Here is a 21,575-nt window from a genome sequence, read left to right as displayed (position 1 = left end):
AGCAGTCAGGTCGTGTGCTCACCATGATTCACCTTGCGCCTCTTCTTTGGATTCTTGGTGGCGCTCGTCGCTGCTGCAGGCGCAGGAGCAGCAGGAGGGGTCTGCGACGTCTTGCGCGGCCTATTCCTGTCGCCATTGTGTTCCATGACATCGGATCTGGAGCACGACGGCTTCCATTTAACGTCTGTTGCTCAGGTTGTGTGTGAGCGCCTTTTTCGGCTTGTACCTCGGGTCAGGCAGGATCGCGATACCCGGCACGCTGCAGGACCAGCGGCGCACGCAGAAGAACAAGTCGCACGGCGGCGGCGACGTGTATGAAGGCTCGAGAATGGTGGAAATGGGTATGCGCGCAGGCTTGTGGCATTTATTTTGGGCCAGAATCGAGTAAGATGGGAGGGATTGGAGGTAAAGAGGCGATTCGCAGGGTTCGGGTCATGTCCCGTTCCCCTCTCCAAGTTTCTATGATGCTAAAAATTAGCCCGCGCCCCGCGCCCGCCTTGCAGTAGTGGAGTGGGTGAGCAATGCCGAACATCTGATTCACCGAGCACATGGGAACGGAGTGGGCCAAGCTGTCGACGCTGCTGATCCAGCAACCAAGGAGAAGTAATTATGGAGTTACAATATGCACAATACAGGAAAGAGTATATCTTTCATGAGACACGAATGCAGCAAATACGAGGTGGTTTCACTCATCATATTCATAATTTATACGGATCATAATTCGTTCTAGAATTCTGCAGTAGAACTCTGCAGGGGGGTATATCATTTCCTGGCATTAAACCACTTCCTCGACGCTTCATATCATAATAATGTGCCCATTATAACATCCTCATGGCACTGTGCATCGGTTTAGTTCAACAGATCCCACCAGTTCATCCCGTAGTAGCATGTCAATATCCTTGCGCATTGACATGATCGACAGAGCTGGCCGGGCATGCATACTATAGTCACATGCTGATGGCGCCGTCCATTGATCTGATCCAACTGAGTATACGCTTCAACCCATGGCTTGCTCATGGCGCGGAGCATCAATCCGACCAAACAGAGCTGACCCTTCATCCCATAAGGAGACCCTTCAACCCATAATGGCTTCTTCGTGGCGCTGTTCATCTATCGGATCCAACAGAGCAGATGCTTCAACCCGCAATGACTTCCTCGTGGCGCTGTGCATCGATCCGACCGAACAAAGTCGACCGTTCATCCCATAATGATTTGCTCGTAGCGCTGCTCATCGATCTGCGTCAACAGAGCAGCCCGGATATTTGCCTCGCTCTTCTCTATCGCAGGGATGACGCCTTCGACTTGCTTGAAGTTATTCTCCATGCTCTCCAGGTGATTCTGTAGCTCCTCCACAATCAGCCTCAGGTCGTCATCGATTTTCGCGTCCTACGCAAATTAGCCGCATCCTATCGAGAAACAATTAGTAGACTCACATCTAGCACATCCGCCGTAGTCTGCTCATCTGCAAGGTTGAGTTGATCGCGATCACCCCACTCCACCACTTCTGCCCCCCTCTTCGCAAGAGAAGGATGTAATTTCTTCGCTTCCGCCTTCCTCCTCCCCCGCTCCGCAGCCGCATTCTTCTCCAGCTTCTCCAGTGCCTCCTGCTCCCTCTCCAACATCGCCTCCTCCCTCCTAATCTCCGACTTCAATAACTCCCTCGCATGCAGTGCCGGCGTCAACAGCCCCTCGTGCTTCCTCGTCGCATCCAGTATCCGCTCGAAATCAAAATCCTCCTCCCGCTGCGGCCGCGACCCAGGCGGAAACGGCAACCCCCGCCCAATCTTGCGCCCCAGCCGCCGCGTCACCATCTGGATCGCCGTGCTCGCCTGAGTCCGCTTACGCTCGTCGCGGAGGCGCTGCACGACTGACTTCTCGATGTCGCCGAGGAGCTGCATGGCGCGGTCGTGGGCGGTGGCGGGGAGGGGCTCCCATGTGGCGTCGATGGTGTTGTGGGAGATGCCGCATTCCACGGGCTCGAGGTGCTGGAATGGGAGGGGTGAGGGGGGCGAGGCGGCTCGTGGCGATTGACGTGTCCGTGGTGATTGGCGCGTCCCTGGCTCTCTTGCGCGCTTGTTCGGGCCGGCTTCTGATCGCTGGGAAGATTCGCCTCCTGTTGACACTCGTGCCTTCTTCTTTGCTGGTTTGTCTCGTATTTGCTCGGATCTGTTCTCAACTTCCTCCGCTATTCTGCTCGCATTCGATGGTCTCCCGCGTTTTCGTGGGGGTGCAGCTACTTCCGGTTCGTTCTCGATTTCTTGTAGTACTCGGCTCGCATTCGAAGGCCGCCCGCGCTTTCGCCGGGGTGGGGATGGTTCGGGCCTTTCTTCGGCTTCTTGCTGCGCCTTGTCGCGTCGTCGTCGAGGTTGCGATGATTCCGGCGTCTCCTCGCTCTCTTGAGGCGCTTTACTTGCATTTGATGGTCTGCCGCGTTTCCGTTTGGGTGGGGGAGCTTCTGGCTGCTCCTCGCGCTCTTCCAGTAAACTCGCATTTGAAGGTCGTCCTCTCTTCTTCGGGATTTTAGCTGCCCCAGGAGCCTGTAAAGTTAGTTGTGGTTCATACCAGATATGGAAGATTGTAATTCACCATGTTTGACGGCCCGCCAGACGCGTTCGTAATTGCAGACAAGGATTCGCGACTCGTGGTTGTTGACAGTTGCGCAGACACTGCTTTCAGCTAACACTGGTAATTCAATTGAACTTCCAGCTACCACCAGTATCAATATAGCTTTGTTAGGGCAACCAATGCACAGATGTCGTGGAACTGGGATGGTGGAAGCTGAAGGTGATTGATTCTGTTGTTTATGGCTTACTGCCACTGGACACCGCTCATGTGGGGAGGAATGCGGTTAGCGCGATAGTGCCACCAAGGTCACAATCAAGGGTTAGACAGTTTTAAAGCTTCTCGTGGTTTTATAAATATGCATTTGATAACTAATAATGATGCTCGGTGAGAGCGAGTTCTCTGAAAATCTCAACACTTTGAAAGCCTCTCCTGATTAAAATAACTCCTCTGAGAAAATAATAACGGTAAAACCGCATTGAGAATCCACCAGCTCGCAAATCATATTAAGAATTACCTCTAGATTCCGCGCAATGCGTTTCCCAACTGCCCGCCCAAGCGTAATAGACACCGGAAACCTTATATCGGCGCGCTGGCAACGCAAATAAAACATTTGTTTTTGCCTGTCGACCTCCTCCCATCTCGGAAGCATCGTCGTTGCCTTCAGGAAGAAACCCTCCGGTTATGGGAATATGATACGAAACCTCTGCCCCACCCTCGCCCTCTCTCTTTCACGTCTCTCTCTGTCTTGTCTCTCTCGAACCCTTCTCTCCCTATCCAATCTCAGTGTCTCTTGCTTCACCCTCTCCAATCTCTCAGCCTCCAGCCTCACCCTATCCCTTTCCCTCTCCGCCCTTTTTGCCAGGCTCCTCGTCCTCTGTTCCTTCCTTTTCTCCTTCATTTCTTTCTCTCTCTTCTCCTTCTCCCTCCTCTCTCTCTCAATGACCTCTTTCCCGATTATCTCTCGCTCCATCTTCCCCATCTGGATCTTTGTCCTAAACCACGGTCCAATCGCCAGAGGGTGGTTTATGTCAACTTCCACCGACTTCTCGACTCCATGCACAATCTCATTCACATAGTCCGTTCCAACTATCTCGAACTTCTCCAGCTTCTCCAACCCAGCGACATACGACGCAAAGGCATGCACGCCACGAGCACGCCTCAATGTTTTATGCTGGCCTGGAATGGTCACTTGTTTATTCGCATCCATCGACACCTTCAGCACACGCAAATTTGGACACGCCTTCGCCAGCGCCGGATATAGCTTGGGGGCATTGTCCCCGTAGAATCGGAAACCCATCACTTGGATCGCCTCCATCGCCTTCGTATCTGTCATTTGGTCGAAAGCTCGCTGCGCGAGCGCCGCGTTGCGGAAATGGAACTCGTTGATCGCGAAGAAAATGTACCGCATCTCCTCGTCAATCTGCTTGCATACATGGCGTAGGCCCAGCACGGAGCGCGGGAAGTCGAGTTTTCGCTGCACGTTTGTGTACGGGTCCACGCACCAGGTAGCCTCGTCTCTGTCTGCGGCGCCACGGTTGAGGTTGGGGAGCTCGTGGTGCTTGTCGGATGGGCATTTGTTGATGTGGTAGTTTGTGTACTCCCGGTATACCTCGGTTGTACAGGTGAGGTTAACAGGACGATCGAAGCTGAGGACAAGCTCATAGATCTTGTTGCGCAATTCTGGGCTGAGGTCGAGGAAGCGGAATGGATTGATAGAATTCGATGAAGGTGTGGCGATGGTAGCCATGGTAGTCATAGTAGACATAGTTGGTGGCTGGGTGGCTGATAGATGTTGATTGAGGTGACTTTGGATGAGTTGACGCCGAGAAAGCTTCTGGTAGATCTGTGGAGTGGATGATTGGAAGTGCGATGGTAGGTGTGTGCGAATGTCGAGCGAGTTGTCTGTGATGTTGTTTCTTGGTTGAGATATGTGTGAAGACGGAGCTGTCTGTAGATGGAACTTCGAGCTTTGCAAACGAACTGGTCTTGTGAAGTCGTCTTTCTCCCGTTATGGAGTGAGCTGAACCAACTGTGAACTACTTGAGCAGTGTTAACAGAGCTTTGTTAAAGCAAATGAGATATGAGGAGTGAAAATGACACAATGAGGGTGAAATCCAGATGTAAATGAACTCAAACTTGCTACATACCTGTTGGCTTTCCGATATATGAGAGTAAAAATTGAGTGAACCTACTGGACTGAGTTTGTCCACACCTTGATTTGAAAGGTCTCTCCCACCAACAGCGGCGAGACAGACGGTAGTCGGTAGCCTCCACGTCTTTGATGGGGTTGAAGGAGGAAGACAGCTTGAAGTCTGATGGAGTTGAAGAAGGAAAGCAGCTCGAAGTCTGTGATGGAGTTCAAGCAGGAAAGCAGCTCAGGTCTGCAATAGGGAAGTAAGAAGAAAGCAGCTCAGCCTTCAATGGAGTTGACGAAAGAAAGCAGCCCAGGTTTGTGTTGAGGTAGGAGGAGGAAGGCAGCTCAGGTCCGCAATGGAGTATTAGGAAATGTGTGATGGGGTTGAAGGAGTTGAAGGAAGACAGCAGCACAAGTCTGTAGTAGACTTGCGGGAGGAAAGTAGCAACAAGTCTGTGATCAAGCTGAAGGAAGGTAGAAGCTCAAGTTCGTGATAGAGTTGGAGGAAGATAACAACCTCGAGTATCCAACGGAGCCTGGAGAAGGAAAGAAGCAGAAACCCGGTTCAGAGAGCAGGCAGTAGATGCCAAAACTCTCCGCCACCGACTCACAGATCCAAGATCGATAATGTCTCTCTCAAACCGCCAGCGCGAGAATATCTCGTTGCCAGTGATCGAGAAGGTTAACCAAAGCAGCAATGCAGTGAAGTGAGCGAGTTGAGATGTGAAGCTGAGATCAAAATGACCTCGAGTCTTCCAATCTTCTTCAGAAGGAGAGAGAGTTGATGAGAAAACTCCGCAGCACAAAACTTTTGTGTGGTGCCACCGTTGGTGTGTCGGGAGGTGAAGTAGGCATGGAAGTGAAGTCGAGAGAAAGGGCAAAGACTAATACAGTAAATCAAAGTGGGAAAAGCACCTCTCACCTCACCCCTCAAGCCTCTCGAAAGTCGAATCCCATAACACCTCTTTTTCATCTCCACCCCACCAACCCCCATCTCATAAACTTCACAACATCACAATCCCACACCACACACACATCCCCCTCACCACCGCCAGTAAGTCATCCAGTAAATATCTTAACATCTCAATTCATGATATACACCCCCCACCCGTCACCATCAGATCGCTCAAACCCATATATCATCTCCCCTGCTCGGTATTCTACACACCCCTCTCATCCCCAGCCAGCCAGCCCAGTCCCCCCACCACCCTCCTCCTCCTCGCAGCGCTAAAAAAACTCAAATATCCAACAAAAAAAAACGCCCAGTAGCGGTGTGGCTTCCCTATATATATCATCATCGTATCGTGGCGTATGTACATCCCTCCCATCTTGTACGTCCTCTAAAAAAGACACCAAAAATTCCCTCCCCCCCCTTTCCCACATCCTGACGCTGTCCGCTACCCAAAAAAACAAACCCCCCTCGCAAAACTCCAAGATATCAAAATCGTCTCTGGTACGGCAGGTATCATCAGCCGCCCATAACACCTACCAACAACCCGCCTCCCACCATACACCCGGCCACGAACCCGACGACAACTCCGACTTTCTCCCACACACCTGCTTCCTCCCATCTCAAAGCACCGACTCTAACACCCACGCCCACGAACCCGAGGGCAGCCACCACACCAGCAATCACCCCTGCGTCGACTTCAGCTCTCAACCTGTTGCGTCCAGTCGCAACCAAGATGCCGCTAATCCCCATCAGCAGCGAGGAAGAAGTATAACACGCCACCAGCGCGAGCAAGAGCAGTCTACTCCTCTGCGCAGTAAGTCGCTGCGTAGCGATCGACGGGAACGTAGCGTAATGCGTCTCATAACCGAGTGGAAAACCCTCAGCGTCGTAATCTTCGAAGTCCTCCTCTTCTCCCGTCTCCAGATCAGAGGTACGGCCGCTGCTACCGAGTAAAGCGCGGCGTTCTCCCTTGGAAGAAGATTCCCCCCCCGAGGAGGTGGGACGGAACCACCCCAGCACGGCTGTTTTTTCGCCGATGTAGGCAAGAGCCTTGGCCATGCGTTGTTGGCCTGGGAAAGCGCTGTCGTCGGCGGTGGCGTCGAAGGCGATGGTGTATGGTTCTTCGGCGCCGCCGCCGTCGCTGGGGTAGTCGTATTCGTTCCAGTATGCGGCTGTTTGGACGGCTTTATTGCGCGCTGCGACGGGGGAGTGGGGGAGGGGTTGCGAGGAGCGGCGGGAGAGGGTGAGGGGCGTGCTTGTCGAGGATGGGGGAGGGGAGAAGGCGGCGATGCGGGTGCTGAGGTCGGTGAAGGCGGTTAGGAGGGGGAGGAGGGAGAGGTGGGTGAAGGATGTTGTGGGGGAGAGGAAGGGGTCGGTGAGGCGGGGGAGGGTGGGGGAGCCGGTCCATTTGCGGTATTTTTTGAGGATCTTTTGGAAGCCGATGCGTTGGGCTTGGATGAAGCGGTCGAGGTTGCGGATGTCGTCTGTGCAGCTGGGTGGTTGTTAGTGTTGGTTCGTGGATGGGTGTTGTGTTGTGTGTCGGCTATGGGCAGTGTCCAGTTCTTTGCCAATTGCCAAGTGCCGCCCAGTGTTTTTGTTCGTTTCCATTGGCAATTGAACAATGCTCTTGGACATCTCAACTGTCCATAGCCACTGCCCATCACCATATAGAACCAGGGGGGAAGACTAACCGTAAAACTCTCGTCTCCAATCTCGCGAGTCTTTCCCTCCTCCTCGCCGTCATTATCCCTCCACTCTCCGGGTCTCCACGAGCAATAAGTCGGATCAGTTTCTGTTCGTAGTCACCTATTTCGTACTGTCAGCCTAGTTCAATTACCCAATTCCCAATTTCTAGTCTCCAATCCCTTATCTGCCCTCTCAATTCCACTATCTACCTCTACCCTCGGTATACCCGAACCCAGCAATCCATGACGACGACGTACACCCAACGAAAATAAAAAGCACTTACTCAATCGCCTGTGAAACTCATCCGCCTTGCTCCTCACGAACAAATCAACCCTCGCATGCTGCGCCCCCAGCTCCCTCGCAAAGCGTGCCTCGAAGCATGACAGTGCCTCGTCGGCCTGGCCGGGTATCGCGACGGGCTGGCTGGTGTTGGAGTGCGACGAGCCTGGGGGCGGGGTGGTGTGCGTGCGGATGAGAGACTTTAGCTCGTTGTAGTCGATGTTATCTGGTGATTTGAGAGGAATTGTTAGTTTGGCGGTTTTTTTATCGGTCGTCGTGGTTACTATGACTGTTTGGATGGGGATTGGAAGGCGGGGAACATACAAGGCGCCCATTGAGGGACGCTGCGCTCGTAAAGAGCTTGGCCATACTTCATTGATGCAGCTGTAGTAGAAGCAGCAGTGGTTGTGGTGGTGGTCGAGCAGTAAAATTAGGACGGAGGAGGAAGAAGAAGGTAAAAGGAGAGAGAAATAGAGGATGCTGAAGTTATTCGATTGGGAGTTTGCCGGCGTCGGGGAGAGATACTGCGGGTGGAGGACTTGCGTCGGCGGCTGGGGGTGGAGACCCTTGTTAGTTGATCCTTGCGCCCTTGACCCTTGATCGGCTAATCTACGCCAAACAAGGCTAAGATGTTTTGGGTAGTGGGGTGGGAGAATCTCGGCGTGGCTGTTGGACGATAAGGAACCAACCCAACGAACAATATCGGATTTTAGTTTTTTATGTTTTCATTTTCGGCTTTGCAAGGAGGGGTAGGTAGTAGTTGGATAGCTGGATTTAATTTTATGTGTGTGTTTTAGATGCTATAGGTACTGTAGAGAGACCGGATTTGTTTATATTGGTGGCTGTGCTGTGGTGTAGCGTGCTGTAGAATCATGATGACGACACAAGACGAAATACACCCTGGGTAAATTCACGTGCACGGCCTGTCACGTTTTTTGGCCGTCGGCGCCCACCATATTCTTCCGGCGGAGGACGGGCCACTATCGCCATCACCCGCCCGCATAACCATTCTGCCTCCTCCGCTTATCGGTAGAGTAGAGTATGGAGGTAACATAGAGTCGGGGAGACAGAGTGTACTCCGTAGTAGAGTATGGCAGTAGCGTAGCGTCGGACTCGTAAACCGTCTCCATATTGTCTCCCGTTTTCCCTCCCTGTTCCTGCCTGTTGTCTCCATAACTCCACATAAGTAAGGCGTCACTGCTGTAGCGTACTACTAGACTCACTACTAGACTGAATCTACTAGATTCCCTACTAGATTCCCTACTAGATTCCCTGCTAGACTCGCTACTAGTACCATTGTAAGGCAGGACTGACATGCAGTCTGTGGCCGAGGCCGATCTATTGCCCTACGAGAGTGCCGTATGCAACAACGTGGGCAGATAAACGCGCGCCCTGTGCGTAACTGCTATGCTACTATAGTCAACTACTCCGTACTATAACCATACTACAACATACTACAGCATACTACTATAGTTTACAGTAGTTCCAACAAAACATTGGCTTTTCACATCGGCTTTTCACTACTATACTACTATACATGGAAGACTTTACTTACCCGTACTAACCTTACCTTGCTCACCGGAACTAACCGTCCTAACCTTAGCTACGGCGCAACCAGCACCCCACCAGCACCCCACGAGCACCGCAAGTGGATAGTGGTCGCGTGCGTCCAGTTTCAGTTTGCCACAATCGTATTTTTTCACGCCGATTGCACCATAGAATATATACAGAGTATATCTTCATCTTCATTTCTACAGAGTAATCCGGGAGCATCTTAACCGGAAGAGAATAAATACTATATAAATACTACCCACTGCATGCGTATATACGCATACGGACTCTATCTTCCCTACTCTCTAGCTATCTGTGAAGATAAGATAGCATCCACGGCTAGGACCACGAGTGTGTCTGCATTTAGCATGTGCGTAGTGGCAGAATTGCTGACAATCGCAGGCGTGTTATGTGGGCACAAAAGTGGGTGGTGGAAGTGGGACAGGTGTGGGATGCGGGATGGATGCCCGATTTGTGGGGCGGTGAATCACGTGATACGAGTATCTCAAATACGACAAATCACGTGTAGATGCTATGATCCCAGCAGACGATGATCTCCCGGTAAGTTCTCCCGGTAAGTTCTCCCGGTAAGTAAGACTCAAAGCGATGAGAAGAGTTACTCTCCGACAGTAGGCTCGGGAGGGGAATCGATCTCGAAAACATTTACGCTAGCGACCAAGTTTGGCCAAGGCGTTGTAATTGATGAGAGACTTGGCAGGTGCATTGACTCTAGGATGGCTCCTTCCCTTGCTTCATAATGGTCATAGTATAGGTCATAGTATATATATACAACTCGCTCCTTCCAGTTTTATATTTTTATATATTTAGTGTGTAATTTAGTATGGGATGAATTATAGTATGGAATTTAGCTTATCGTAAGTTAAAAATCAGGGGATTATTAGTACCTTATTTCGTACTTCTTGTCGAATGAACAGTTACTAGCGTTTACTGAACTTCCAATAAACTCACAATAACCAGAGATTATTATAAGTTTTACAGTCACCCATCTTTCCATGTAACACCAACAGGATACATTCCCGGTTTTATAAACAGTTACTGTAAAGCTGAAAAGATGGCATCGGCAGCGAACAGGCAGACACGACCCTGCCAGAAACTGAGCCAAGAAAGCGGCCCAACAGCACCCAGGAAACTGTCAGACACTATTATCTCCAGACTCAGCGATGTAATATTTGGGAGCAATGCAATCGAGGTGGTAGGAGGGGCCATCGGAGTTACAGATCGGTTTTGTCGCCAAGTTTTCAGCGGCAAGATACCAAACATCGAAGACATTGACGAGGGATCTGACGAATACACACTCGAGCTTGATCACCTTTCTTCAAGCGGTCGGGCAACGGACTTACAATCTGTCATGCGCTCAAGACACGAGATTGTCCAGCATGCACTAGCTGCAAAGCACCTCTTTGACACGATCGTGCTACAAGATGTCCCTCTCGACGAAGATATCATAAAGGAGACACATCGGATCCTCATGCGCTTTTCGGAACACCAAGCGTCAGGAGGCACCTACAGAGAGTCGGACGAGGGAGCAAGCCATGGACTCCGCCTTGAAACAGACGAAGAATACAAAAAACGAGTCCAAGACTGCAAGCGGCTAAAACCGAACCGACCTGTCCCCCAGAGGAAGCAAGTCCCGCTCTTCTCCTCGAAATTCGTCCGCGGCAAATCCGTGAAGCTCTTTATGAGAAACCTCGTTGGGGAACACAACGAGCGAATAAAGACAGCGGAGAAGACCGGGGAAATCAACGCTATCGACTTTGCTTGCCGGCTTTCCACGGCGTTTGTGTGTATCCATCCCTTCGAGGATGGCAACGGCCGAGTGTGTCGTCTGCTCCTCAACGCTATGACTATTAAGTATGCGGGGAAAGTGGCAGATATCGGCAAGGATCCGCAGGAGCGGGAAGAATATCTCCGAGATGCATGGTTCGCGAATACAACGTTCAGGGATGAAGAGCAGCGAGATATCCCTTGGGGGGAACAGACAGCTCACGTCAGCCTCGGCCGTATGGTGCTGGAAAAGGTTACGAACAAAATGCGTGAGACTGGGGACTGATTATGCGGGAAAGAGGGCTTTAACATCAGTATCGACCTTGAATTTTGAGTCTCTCTCTCATTTTTCGTTTTCTTCTTTCCTACTTCTTCATTTCTCACCTCGTCGGTGTTGGGGAGCTACCTACACGTGACTCAATATACTATACATCACGTGCCACCCACGCTAGACAACTTCAGGTAAGGCACAAAGTCGGAGGTCGCCGCCTTGTACTTTATCGCCGCGCATATCTTATCGGAGCTCTCCCCACACCGAAAGTGGCAATGCCATCAAAAAGAAACTACTCCTCTTCTCTCCACCCCTCATTATCAACACACTGACTAAAAACTATTCTCTCCTCTCTTTCCTAATATTTCCGTTCCCCTCATTCTTCTTATTTCCCCCATTTTATACATATATCAATTGCGCGTCCAGCCATGCTCCTCACCCTCTCATATCACCTGTTCTGATGCACTTGTATCTATATATATATACCCAGCCCTTCGTTGTTCGTTCGTGATACCCCCGTGTCTCACTCTTACTCCAACCCTTGCTTTGTCAGTCGAGTGAGTGAGACAGCGACCCTCGACGCCTCACGCGGGTATAAACAAACACCAACGCCAACTACTATCCCAAACTCTTATCAGCCATGGCGCCCAGTGCCGTCTCTCCCACCCCCGCCGCCCCCGCCGAGGCATCCACAAACCTCGCCGACGTGACCGCTTTCTACGACACAACCCTCCGCTTCTTCCTGAACGGCACCCGCGTCAATCTCGACAACATCGACCCTGAAATCACCCTGCTCGAGTATCTCCGTGGCATTGGACTCACCGGCACCAAGCTGGGATGTTCGGAGGGCGGATGTGGCGCGTGCACTGTCGTTGTTAGTCAGTGGAATCCTACGACGAAGAAGATATACCATGCCAGCGTTAATGCGTGTCTGGCGCCGCTTGTGAGTGTGGATGGCAAGCATGTTATTACGGTGGAGGGGATTGGAAATGTTGAGAGGCCGCATGCTGTGCAAGAGCGCATTGCGAAGGGGAATGGGAGTCAATGCGGGGTAAGTTTCTCCTTTCCTGGTGTGAGAGATATATGGGGGCGTTGCTAACGGTATCACAGTTCTGTACTCCTGGTATTGTGATGAGTCTATATGCGCTGCTACGGAATGAAGATCAACCTACTGAGCATTCCATCGAGGAAGCATTTGACGGCAACCTGTGCCGCTGCACGGGGTACAGGCCTATCCTGGAAGCGGCGCGTACATTCAGCGCCGAGACTGGATGTGCAAAGGCCAAGACCAACGGCGGTGGCGGATGCTGCATGGAGAAGGAGGGAGGTGGTGGATGCTGTCAGAGCAAGCCCGCCGACGACGACCAGCCGATCAAGCGCTTCACGCCGCCTGGGTTCATCGAGTATAACCCCGACACCCAACTCATCTTCCCGCCCGCCCTCACCAAGTACGAGTTCAAGCCGTTGACGTTCGGTAATAAGCGGAAGCGCTGGTACCGCCCCGTCACTGTGGACCAACTCCTGCGCATCAAGCATGCGCTGCCGTCCGCCAAGATTATTGGAGGTAGCAGTGAGACGCAGATTGAGATTAAGTTCAAGGCTATGCAGTACTCGGCCTCGGTGTTCGTTGGAGATATCCCGGAACTGCGAAAGTTTGAGTTCCATGACGATCATCTAGAGATTGGCGGCAACATCACGCTGACGGACCTGGAAGCCATTGCGCTGAAGGCTGTTGAGCATTATGGACCTGAGAAGGGACAGGTGTTTACGAATATGCACAGGCAGCTGCAGTTCTTCGCCGGAAGGCAGATTAGGAATGTTGGGACGCCGGCGGGTAATCTGGCGACGGCGAGTCCGATCAGTGATCTGAACCCTGTGCTTGTTGCTGCGAATGCTACCTTGGTTGCGAAAACTCTAGAAGAGGATACGGAGATCCCGATGACGGAGTTCTTCAAGTCATATCGTACCACTGCGCTCCCGGCGGGCGCGATCATCGCTAGTCTTCGGATTCCTGTCACGGCGACGAACGAGTATACCAGTGCGTATAAGCAGGCGAAGAGGAAGGATGATGATATTGCTATCGTCACTGCTGCCCTCCGAGTCAAACTCAGCGAGACCCACGAAGTTGAGAGCGCCAACCTCGTCTACGGCGGAATGGCGCCTCTCACCATCTCAGCGAAGAAGGCGGACACTTTCCTCATTGGCAAGAAGTGGACAGATCCGGCAACGCTTGAAGGCGTCATGGGCGCCCTCGAGCAGGACTTTGATCTCAAGTTCGGCGTTCCAGGTGGAATGGCGACCTACCGCAAGACCCTCGCAATGAGCTTCTTCTACCGCTTCTACCACGAGGTGCTCATCAAGCTCGGCAACGATGGTGCGGATCTTGAGGCCGTTGGTGAGATTGAGCGTGAGATTTCGCGTGGTGAGCAGGATCACGATGCTACGGCTGCGTATGAGAAGATGATTATGGGTCGCGCGCAGCCGCATGTTGCTGCGCTGAAGCAGTGTACGGGGCAGGCGCAGTATACTGATGATATCCCGGTCCAGAGGAATGAGTTGTACGGGTGTCTGGTCCTTTCGACGAAGGCGCGGGCGAAACTCATATCTGTTGATACGTCGGCGGCTTTGGAGTTGCCTGGTGTGGTGGACTATCTGGATCATACGGATATGCCCAGCCCCGAGGCGAACTGGTGGGGTGCACCGGTGAGAGATGAGGTGTTCTTCGCTGTAAATGAGGTCTTTACCTGTGGTCAGCCTATTGGTGTTATCCTCGCCAGTACGGCAAACGAGGCTGCTGCTGGTGCGAGGGCAGTCAAGATACAGTATGAAGAGCTGCCTGCTATCTATACTATCGAAGAGGCTATTGAGAAGGAGAGCTACTTCGAGCAGTTCAGGTTCATCAAGACTGGGGACACGGAGAAGGCGTTTGCGGAGGCGGATCATGTCATCTCTGGCACGACGAGGATGGGAGGTCAGGAGCATTTCTACCTTGAGACTAATGCCTGTGTCGCTATACCGAAGCCGGAAGATGGCGAGATGGAGGTTTTTGCTTGTACGCAGAACCCGACAGAGACGTAAGTAATCCATTTTTATGAGATATATCTCAGTACTAACGAGAACAGGCAAGCATATGTCGCACAGGTCTGCAATGTCGCCAACAACAAGGTCGTCTGCCGAGTCAAGCGTCTTGGTGGCGGCTTTGGGGGCAAGGAAACCCGTTCGGTGCAACTGAGTTCTATCATGGCGCTCGCTGCGAAGAAGACGGGACGGCCTGTGCGCTGCATGCTTAACCGCGACGAAGACATGATGACCAGTGGCCAGCGCCATCCCTTCCTCACGAAGTGGAAGATCGCCATCAACAGCGATGGCAAGCTTCAGGCCCTCGACGCGGAGGTTGTCTGCAACGGTGGCTGGACGCAGGATCTCAGTGGAGCTGTCTGTGAACGCGCTCTCTCCCATATTGATGGTTGCTATGCCATCCCGAATGTACACGTACGTGGCCGTATCGCGCGCACTAACACTATGTCCAACTCCGCTTTCCGTGGCTTTGGTGGACCCCAGGGTCTTTTCGTTGCAGAGACGTACATTGAAGAGGCAGCAGACAGGCTCGGTATCCCAGCTGAGAGGCTGCGGGAGATCAACATGTACAAGCCTATGGAGATCACGCACTTCAACCAGGCGCTGCAGGACTGGCATGTACCCCTTATGTATGACCAGGTTCGCAAGAACTCCAAGTACGAGGAGCGCCGTCTGGCTGTCGATGAGTTCAACAAAACTCACAAGTGGCGTAAGCGTGGTCTTGCTATCGTGCCGACTAAGTTCGGTATCTCCTTCACCGCGCTGTTCCTTAACCAGGCTGGTGCGCTTGTGCACATCTACCACGATGGTTCCGTGCTGCTTGCCCACGGTGGTACTGAGATGGGTCAGGGGCTGCACACCAAGATGTGCATGGTCGCTGCTGAGACCCTCGGCGTCCCCTTGGATTCCGTGCATATCTCGGAAACCGGCACCAACACCGTCGCCAACACCTCCTCCACAGCCGCCAGCGCATCCAGCGATCTCAACGGCTACGCCATCTACAACGCCTGTGCGCAGCTCAACGAGCGTCTCGCCCCTTTCAAGACCCAGCTCGGTCCCGAGGCCACTATGGCTCAGCTCGCACATGCCGCGTACTTCTCCCGCGTCAACCTGTCCGCGCAGGGGTACTACCGTACTCCTGAGATAGGGTATACGTGGGGCAAGAACGAGGGGAAGATGTTCTTCTACTTCACGCAGGGTGTTGCTGCTGCTGAGGTTGAGGTCGATACGCTTACCGGCTCGTGGACGTGTATTCGTGCAGATGTGCTGATGGATGTTGGACGTAGTATTAATCCCTCTGTTGATTACGGGCAGGTTGAGGGAGCCTTCGTCCAAGGTGTCGGCTTGTTCACGATGGAAGAGTCGCTGTGGTTCGGCGGCGGCCCCATGGCAGGGCAGCTCGCCACCCGCGGGCCGGGGAATTACAAGATCCCGGGCTTTAGGGACGTGCCGCAGACGTTTAATGTTAGTTTGCTGAAGGGGGTGGAGTGGAAGGAGTTGAGGACTATTGGGAGGAGTAGGGGGGTTGGGGAGCCGCCGCTGTTTTTGGGCAGTGTGGTGTTCTTTGCGATTAGGGATGCGATTCGGGCGGGGAGGAGGCAGTGGGGGGTTGAGGCGAGGAGGTTTGTGGCAAAGGGGTTGGGGAATGGGGAGGTTGGGGAGACGACGAATGGTGAAGCGACTAACGGTCATGCCGAGAATGGAGAGGCGACGAATGGTGAGGCAAGCAATGGCGACACCACGAGCAGAGAGAGCGATGAGTCGCCGGTGACTAGTGAGCCAAGTAGCGTTTCGGATGATACGACGACCACCACCCCAGAGGACGTTCCTGCCGCCGATGCATTACAACCACAAGGACAAGAAGCATCGGCAGAGATGGAAGATGGCATGTTATACCTTGACAGCCCCGCGACAACGGAGCGGATCAGGAACGCATGTGTGGATCCTATTGTGCAGCGCGCGAGGGTCAAGCAAGGGGAGGGGGATAAGCCGTTCTTTATCTCGATTTAAGAGGGATGTAAATGGTGGAATCGTTGAGGGGGGTTTTTTGTATATAAAATTTTATGGATTATGAATTTTGGATTTGATTTGTTTCGGGGGTGAGAATTATATGTGTGTGTATGTTTAAGTGCAAAATCTTAACCTATTGTGGTGTTTTAGTTATGTATTTTATACAATTCAACGCGCGAGGGTGAAGCAAGGGGAGGGGGGACAAGCCGTTTTTTATCTCGATTTAAGGGGGATGTTACCGCCGCCCTCAAACCATCTACTTCCACACACAGAACATTAGTATTTAGTTCCCGACATGCACATAACAATCACATATGACCATAGACTCAAGAGAATTGGGCATCTCTGTCGGCGCTGGTCGCTGAATGCGACGACTTTGAGGTTTCTGTTGATGGAAACATGATAATGAGTTGCAGTATCGCGTGAGTTGTTCTAAGGCCAATGCTGCTTTTATCTAACAACATTACTACGCAAAACGGCCAAACGTACACGGCTGTCGCAAAACAGGAAGATGTATAAGCTTGCGCTTTGCAATACATACAAGTACTGTAGCACAATATGCAGGCGTAAAAGGGATAGATATGTATCTAAATGTGTGCCTGATATATAAGGTTAAATGCCCACTACATGATCCGTGGCTGCCTAAAGCCTTGCCTCAACATCGAGTCTCAACCACGAGCTTTATTTGCTTTATTTACCGCTTTGCTACAGACATGGACCATGATAATGCACATTCAAGCGCTTGCAAGCCGTCCTCTCAACCTCCTAAACTGCATCACCAGAGCGATATGCCAGAGCGGGGTTCCCGTAAACGCCCACGTACAACGCAGATCACGTCTGACGATCAGGCTAGCTCTAGCACTTTAGCCACCTCTAAAGAGGCTCCCCACGATATTAAAGATCATCGAACTTATCAATATCTGAACGAAAGTGAGGGGGAAAGATTCGGCCTAAAACTTGTATTCCCTCAGCATACAGAGGAGTCGTACGCCCAAAAAGTCAATGATCAGACATTAGCAGTGGTCTGTACTCATGAATTCTTTCCGTGTGGACGTGTTCGGTTTAATCACATGGAAGATCTGGGGTTGGGAAATTTCTCAATAGTCGACAAGGTGGAACCATCTGGTGGAAAGATTCTTCCAGGCAGAAGTTACGCGCGAAAGGTATTCACCTTAGCCCGTCAACCAACCAGGGGCACATCATCTGCCGAACTTGAGCGCCTTGATTCCGCAAAATCCCTTCATCATCCCCATGTTATAACAGCAATTATGACATATGAAGAGGAGAGTTTTAACCTTCAAAACCTACGCTATGGAATTATAATGAGCCCGATCGCAAATTGCACACTTCAGGTCTTCCTTGAGCGAGTTAATAGCACAAAACCGACCCCTTTCGAGCCACTTCCTATTGCGCAAAAATGGCTCGGCTGCCTTGCAAGTGGGCTGAGCTATATCCACGCGAAAGGTCTATTACACAAGGATATCAGGTCTGCAAGTATTGGAGTCAAGAATGGTGATGTTTTCTTCACAGAATTCGCCATTTCAAACTACTTTAAAGAGTCAAGTATGCTAGTACAAGAAACCTCGGATGGAGGAGAGGTCAAACCTTATATCTACCTGGCTCCTGAAATCATTTTAGGGCAAATTTCAAGTGTCAAAACAGATGTATTCTCTCTCGGATGTGTATATCTTGAGATAATGACAGTTGCAGCGGGCTTATCTTTGGACACTCTCAGACAGAGTCTCAACGGGGTATCCCAACGGCTACAAGCCCCTAATTTCACTAGGGCTATCGAGCAGCTCACCGAACATCAGGAGTGCTTGCAGTCAGCATTTCTCCAACAATTCATTCCTTCTTGTCAGGCTATGGTCCAACCTGATCCTTGTTTGCGCCCATCAGCGTTTACAATAGCAAGAAGTATATATGACCTAGATGAGAAAGTCTCTAAAAGGATGCCTAAATTAGACGAGTGCCAATGCCTTTTGCCTTGGCAAGGGAAAGACGACGAACAATGCCAATTGTCGCTGTAAGTTTTGATATTATCAAAAGACTCTATTTCGTTGCCATTAACATATAGACAGGTCGAGTAGCAAAATGACTGAGATTTTAAAATCCCATTTCGAGCCAGGAACGGTGTGGGAACTACCTTACGATACGTACGTTTATGCCTCACCATTCGTATAAATTACAACTCACCATTATCTACAGGCTTCTTAGTCAAGACGGTGAAAATTGTTCATATTGCTCAGAGCCAACAGGAAATTTCATGGAAACTATGCTTCATTTGTTTGCTAGGCACCCTGATCTACTACATCGTAAGCGCAACCTTGTATGTGAAGCAGCCGAATGTACTGGTAAACCTGCGTTTCAAGATGAAGCTGGGTATGTGGATCATCAATTCGAGTTTCACAAGATAGGGTTGACGAGGCCACGCGAAACATGCAAAGAGTAATGGCCGTATCAACAATTGTCTATTGAAATCTTTCAAGTCTAACATTCTCCTTTCAATTTTCACATTGTACGATTTTGCGTTATATCCAAATGACGAAACGTTCGAGAAGGCAGGGATTTCACTATTGGTAGACATTTCAATGAACAAATAATTATCAACTAGGCCCGTAGAAATCTTAATTATCGAACTCTATCTTTGGTTGTTAATCAATTAATATTTCGTTTAAATATAAATTTCGCCTTTGCCTGACTTTCTTCCTTTAACAAGTCTCTTGAGGTTTGGGTTTTGATAATAGCCGCACCTGCAAAATAACCTCTTGACGTCCAAGAAACTTAATCGCTTCAATAGAAGCTTGGACTAGATATTGAAAACTGCAACCTAAGTCGACAACACTCTGCTGTGCCTTCGTCTGTCTAAGACTAAGACTATCACTGCATATGTTATTCTTTCGTGCCTCAGACAGCGTATTTGTAGATTTTGGCTGTCTGTGAGAAATTCTGTCAGCTCCTAATGGAATCAAGAGACACCATGCAGCCCAAATACGAGATTTTTCCTCATCAAATTCTTTAGGGTCGAATCCGACCAAAAGATCTAAATTAAGGCCAGATCCTTTGTCTTGAATGTGAAATACAGCCTGGGTACCCTCAGAAGTCCTAACACCAGAAGACAATTGAACCGTTTTAGTATCGTGATCCCAACTATTTTTCGGTTCCACAGAAAGAAGTACCAGGCGTTTATCGATTTCTTCTACACGAACTGTTGGTAATCTGATTAAAGTGTTATCCGCACACTTAAATGGAATATGTATCGTCTTTTTGTATGCCTGATCGAAGTTTATTTGCTCTAGGTATAACCATTAGTCTTACTAAAGGAAAAATGATTTTGAAATGCAGACAACTTACCAAGCAACGCATTAATTGATATATCAAGCATCGTTGGTCGCCATATCATGTGACACCCTAACCCGGGGCGTTGAGGAGATAATATTAGTAAGAATCGGTGACTATAGCGCTGGTAGCAGTCTTTGGAACCTTCCTGGCGCTCTAAATAGATTGCAGGCCTCGCGACTGATGATCTACCAACTGTACAGTCCAGAATAGCAAGGCACGCAGAGCCGCTAGAAAGGGGACAAATTGTTGAATAAATCTTCAGCCCTTGTTTTGTCAGAGCTACAGCATCTTCCGAAGTTGTCCAGCTTCTATCGGACTTTCCGATATCCCCAGCCAGCGCAAAAAACGCGGGTGACTGTGCTAGCAATCCAACCGGAGCTTCTAGAGTAGGCGATATGTGTGCAAGAATCGACTGATCATCACTACTTTTCAGGATCTCCTCTTGTAATCTTAGGAACGCCCTCCTTCCTTCTCCGTAGAGCAACGGCATATTTACATCGAAGATGCCTAGAAGGCAGTAAGCCTCATCCTCTACTCTGGTTGTCTCCCTATATGCGGCCCAAGACATTCTTTGGGCAATGCTAGTTTGTTCCAAACTATCGCCCTGGAGTATGTCGATAGGAATTCCTGTTATATGACATAGGTGCTGGGTAATATCGGGGATTTGAGCATAAAAGCTCTCTTTTATGCGAAATTTGGGTAATTCAAGTCGTTCTTTTGACGATAACCCGATCTTAACCCACGTTGAACTGAAGACCACTCTTAGATCCGAGGCAATAAGCTCCTGGAGTGTCCATCCCCTTTTAAACCACCTACTTCCCAGTAGCTGTGAATACACTTCAAATGCCGGGGTTGTTATGTGCATATCATTCAGGTAAACGTAACAGACAGCCGCTTGTCGATACCACTGAAACATTGAGTTGATCGCTTCGGACAACTCGACGCTGCTCTTCTTGTCAATACAACAAGTATCGATCCATACATATTCTAGTCCAGCCCCTCTCGCTTGCTCAGAGCAACAGATAATTTTGTTATAGCCTAGTTTCGTAGAAGGGGGGCAAGAATTCATCATGTCCTGGAAAGTCACTTCGTCGCAGCCCCATGTGTGAGAAAGGATAGCGTAAGGTGGGATACCTTTGGGTGGGAATTCGTGGAGTTTGAGAGTTGTAGTATGAACAAGACGCATTCTGCAGTTAAATCGCTATATAGTAGTGTAGACGACTCTTCGGAACTGAAAAGGTGTTGGAGGCTGCCTTTTACTAAGAGATGTGTTGAGCTGGAAGGTGTTTGCCAAATGTTTGTAGGCTGCCAACGATTTTGCATTTCGTAAGCGCTCTCAGGACGATGCAATGGCTGCTATAATTAGAGAAGTGCGGGTCGTGAGGCAGTGCGTGCAGGTAAAAGCAGCAATGGCGTCAGGTCAGGAGCGGAAGGCTGACAACAGGGAACGGTTTTGGTGGTGGTCTTGGCGCAAAAGCGATGGCAGCTCACAGAGAATTGGGCATCCCGTCCGCTCTGCCATACACAAGCTTGAGGTCGGTGGATTAGTAGTTAGGTGGGTGACCACCAGCGAATACCCACTGTTGTATGTTTTTTGTTATATATATTTTTTTTGTTGAATTTTATAAAATTCAACGACATTTCCAAGTTTTTATTTTGCTTTCTACGTTTTTGTAATTCCGTAATCTGCATTTTTTCTAAACTTGGCCTGTCGTCTCGCCCATATTATCAAGGGGGAACGTGAACCAATCATGGCAGCCCAGCCGACTCGTCGAAAAACGCGCGCTTGTTTCCAAGATCTTCATTTACAAGGAACGACGACGCTAAGGTCACCAACTATTTATATTTTTTGCAAATGTGAGAAACCTCAAACCCCCCCCCTCAATCCACAATGTTCCTCAAAATACTAGCCATCCTGGCTA

The 21,575-nt window shown here is 50.4% G+C and overlaps 5 protein-coding genes across 5 annotated transcripts; 2 read left to right on the top strand and 3 right to left on the bottom strand.

The window, feature by feature from the left end:
- Positions 1-682: 682 nt before the first annotated feature.
- Positions 683-4,330, bottom strand: VE01_05543 (uncharacterized protein; the record flags this gene model as incomplete). Its single annotated transcript, XM_018275006.2, has 3 exons — positions 683-1,386; positions 1,434-2,537; positions 3,326-4,330. The coding sequence occupies 3 exons, from the start codon at positions 4,328-4,330 to the stop codon at positions 1,198-1,200; spliced, it is 2,298 nt and encodes a 765-aa protein (XP_018130699.1). The 3' UTR covers positions 683-1,197.
- Positions 4,331-5,904: 1,574 nt separating this feature from the next.
- VE01_05542 (uncharacterized protein) lies at positions 5,905-8,108 on the bottom strand. Its single transcript, XM_018275005.2, has 4 exons — positions 7,941-8,108; positions 7,621-7,842; positions 7,343-7,457; positions 5,905-7,143 (listed from the first exon to the last, which is right to left on the bottom strand). The coding sequence occupies exons 1-4, from the start codon at positions 7,990-7,992 to the stop codon at positions 6,168-6,170; spliced, it is 1,365 nt and encodes a 454-aa protein (XP_018130570.1). The 5' UTR covers positions 7,993-8,108; the 3' UTR covers positions 5,905-6,167.
- A 1,613-nt stretch (positions 8,109-9,721) lies between these two features.
- Positions 9,722-11,274, top strand: VE01_05541 (uncharacterized protein). The gene has a single exon (XM_018275004.2). It carries the CDS (start codon positions 10,240-10,242, stop codon positions 11,236-11,238), a length of 999 nt encoding a protein of 332 aa, XP_018130700.1. The 5' UTR covers positions 9,722-10,239; the 3' UTR covers positions 11,239-11,274.
- A 196-nt stretch (positions 11,275-11,470) lies between these two features.
- Positions 11,471-16,611, top strand: VE01_05540 (uncharacterized protein). The gene is made up of 3 exons (XM_018275003.2): positions 11,471-12,274; positions 12,334-14,297; positions 14,346-16,611. Exons 1-3 carry the CDS (start codon positions 11,864-11,866, stop codon positions 16,309-16,311), a joined length of 4,341 nt encoding a protein of 1,446 aa, XP_018130701.1. The 5' UTR covers positions 11,471-11,863; the 3' UTR covers positions 16,312-16,611.
- Positions 16,612-18,924: 2,313 nt separating this feature from the next.
- VE01_10779 (uncharacterized protein) lies at positions 18,925-21,096 on the bottom strand. The gene is made up of 2 exons (XM_059464230.1): positions 19,666-21,096; positions 18,925-19,606 (listed from the first exon to the last, which is right to left on the bottom strand). The coding sequence occupies exons 1-2, from the start codon at positions 20,837-20,839 to the stop codon at positions 19,023-19,025; spliced, it is 1,758 nt and encodes a 585-aa protein (XP_059320213.1). The 5' UTR covers positions 20,840-21,096; the 3' UTR covers positions 18,925-19,022.
- Between the last annotated feature and the right edge of the window lie 479 nt (positions 21,097-21,575).

Source organism: Pseudogymnoascus verrucosus (genome assembly GCF_001662655.1).
Source record: "Pseudogymnoascus verrucosus strain UAMH 10579 unplaced genomic scaffold scaffold_20, whole genome shotgun sequence".
NCBI lineage: Eukaryota > Fungi > Ascomycota > Leotiomycetes > Thelebolales > Thelebolaceae > Pseudogymnoascus > Pseudogymnoascus verrucosus.
Note: the sequence above shows the minus strand (reverse complement) of the source record. Positions and strands in the feature narration are given on the sequence as shown.

Excerpts from the sequence above, each read along its gene's own strand:
- VE01_05542 (XM_018275005.2), bottom strand. The coding sequence starts at position 7,992 with ATGAAGTATGGCCAAGCTCTTTACGAGCGCAGCGTCCCTCAATGGGCG. Across the intron at positions 7,843-7,940 it reads CGTCCCTCAATGGGCGCCTT|ATAACATCGACTACAACGAG; the intron begins GTATGTTCCCCG and ends TCAAATCACCAG. Across the intron at positions 7,458-7,620 it reads TGAGTTTCACAGGCGATTGA|GTGACTACGAACAGAAACTG; the intron begins GTAAGTGCTTTT and ends AGTACGAAATAG.
- VE01_05541 (XM_018275004.2), top strand. The coding sequence starts at position 10,240 with ATGGCATCGGCAGCGAACAGGCAGACACGACCCTGCCAGAAACTGAGC.
- VE01_05540 (XM_018275003.2), top strand. The coding sequence starts at position 11,864 with ATGGCGCCCAGTGCCGTCTCTCCCACCCCCGCCGCCCCCGCCGAGGCA. Across the intron at positions 12,275-12,333 it reads GGAATGGGAGTCAATGCGGG|TTCTGTACTCCTGGTATTGT; the intron begins GTAAGTTTCTCC and ends ACGGTATCACAG. Across the intron at positions 14,298-14,345 it reads ACGCAGAACCCGACAGAGAC|GCAAGCATATGTCGCACAGG; the intron begins GTAAGTAATCCA and ends TAACGAGAACAG.
- VE01_10779 (XM_059464230.1), bottom strand. The coding sequence starts at position 20,839 with ATGCGTCTTGTTCATACTACAACTCTCAAACTCCACGAATTCCCACCC. Across the intron at positions 19,607-19,665 it reads ATCAATTAATGCGTTGCTTG|AGCAAATAAACTTCGATCAG; the intron begins GTAAGTTGTCTG and ends GGTTATACCTAG.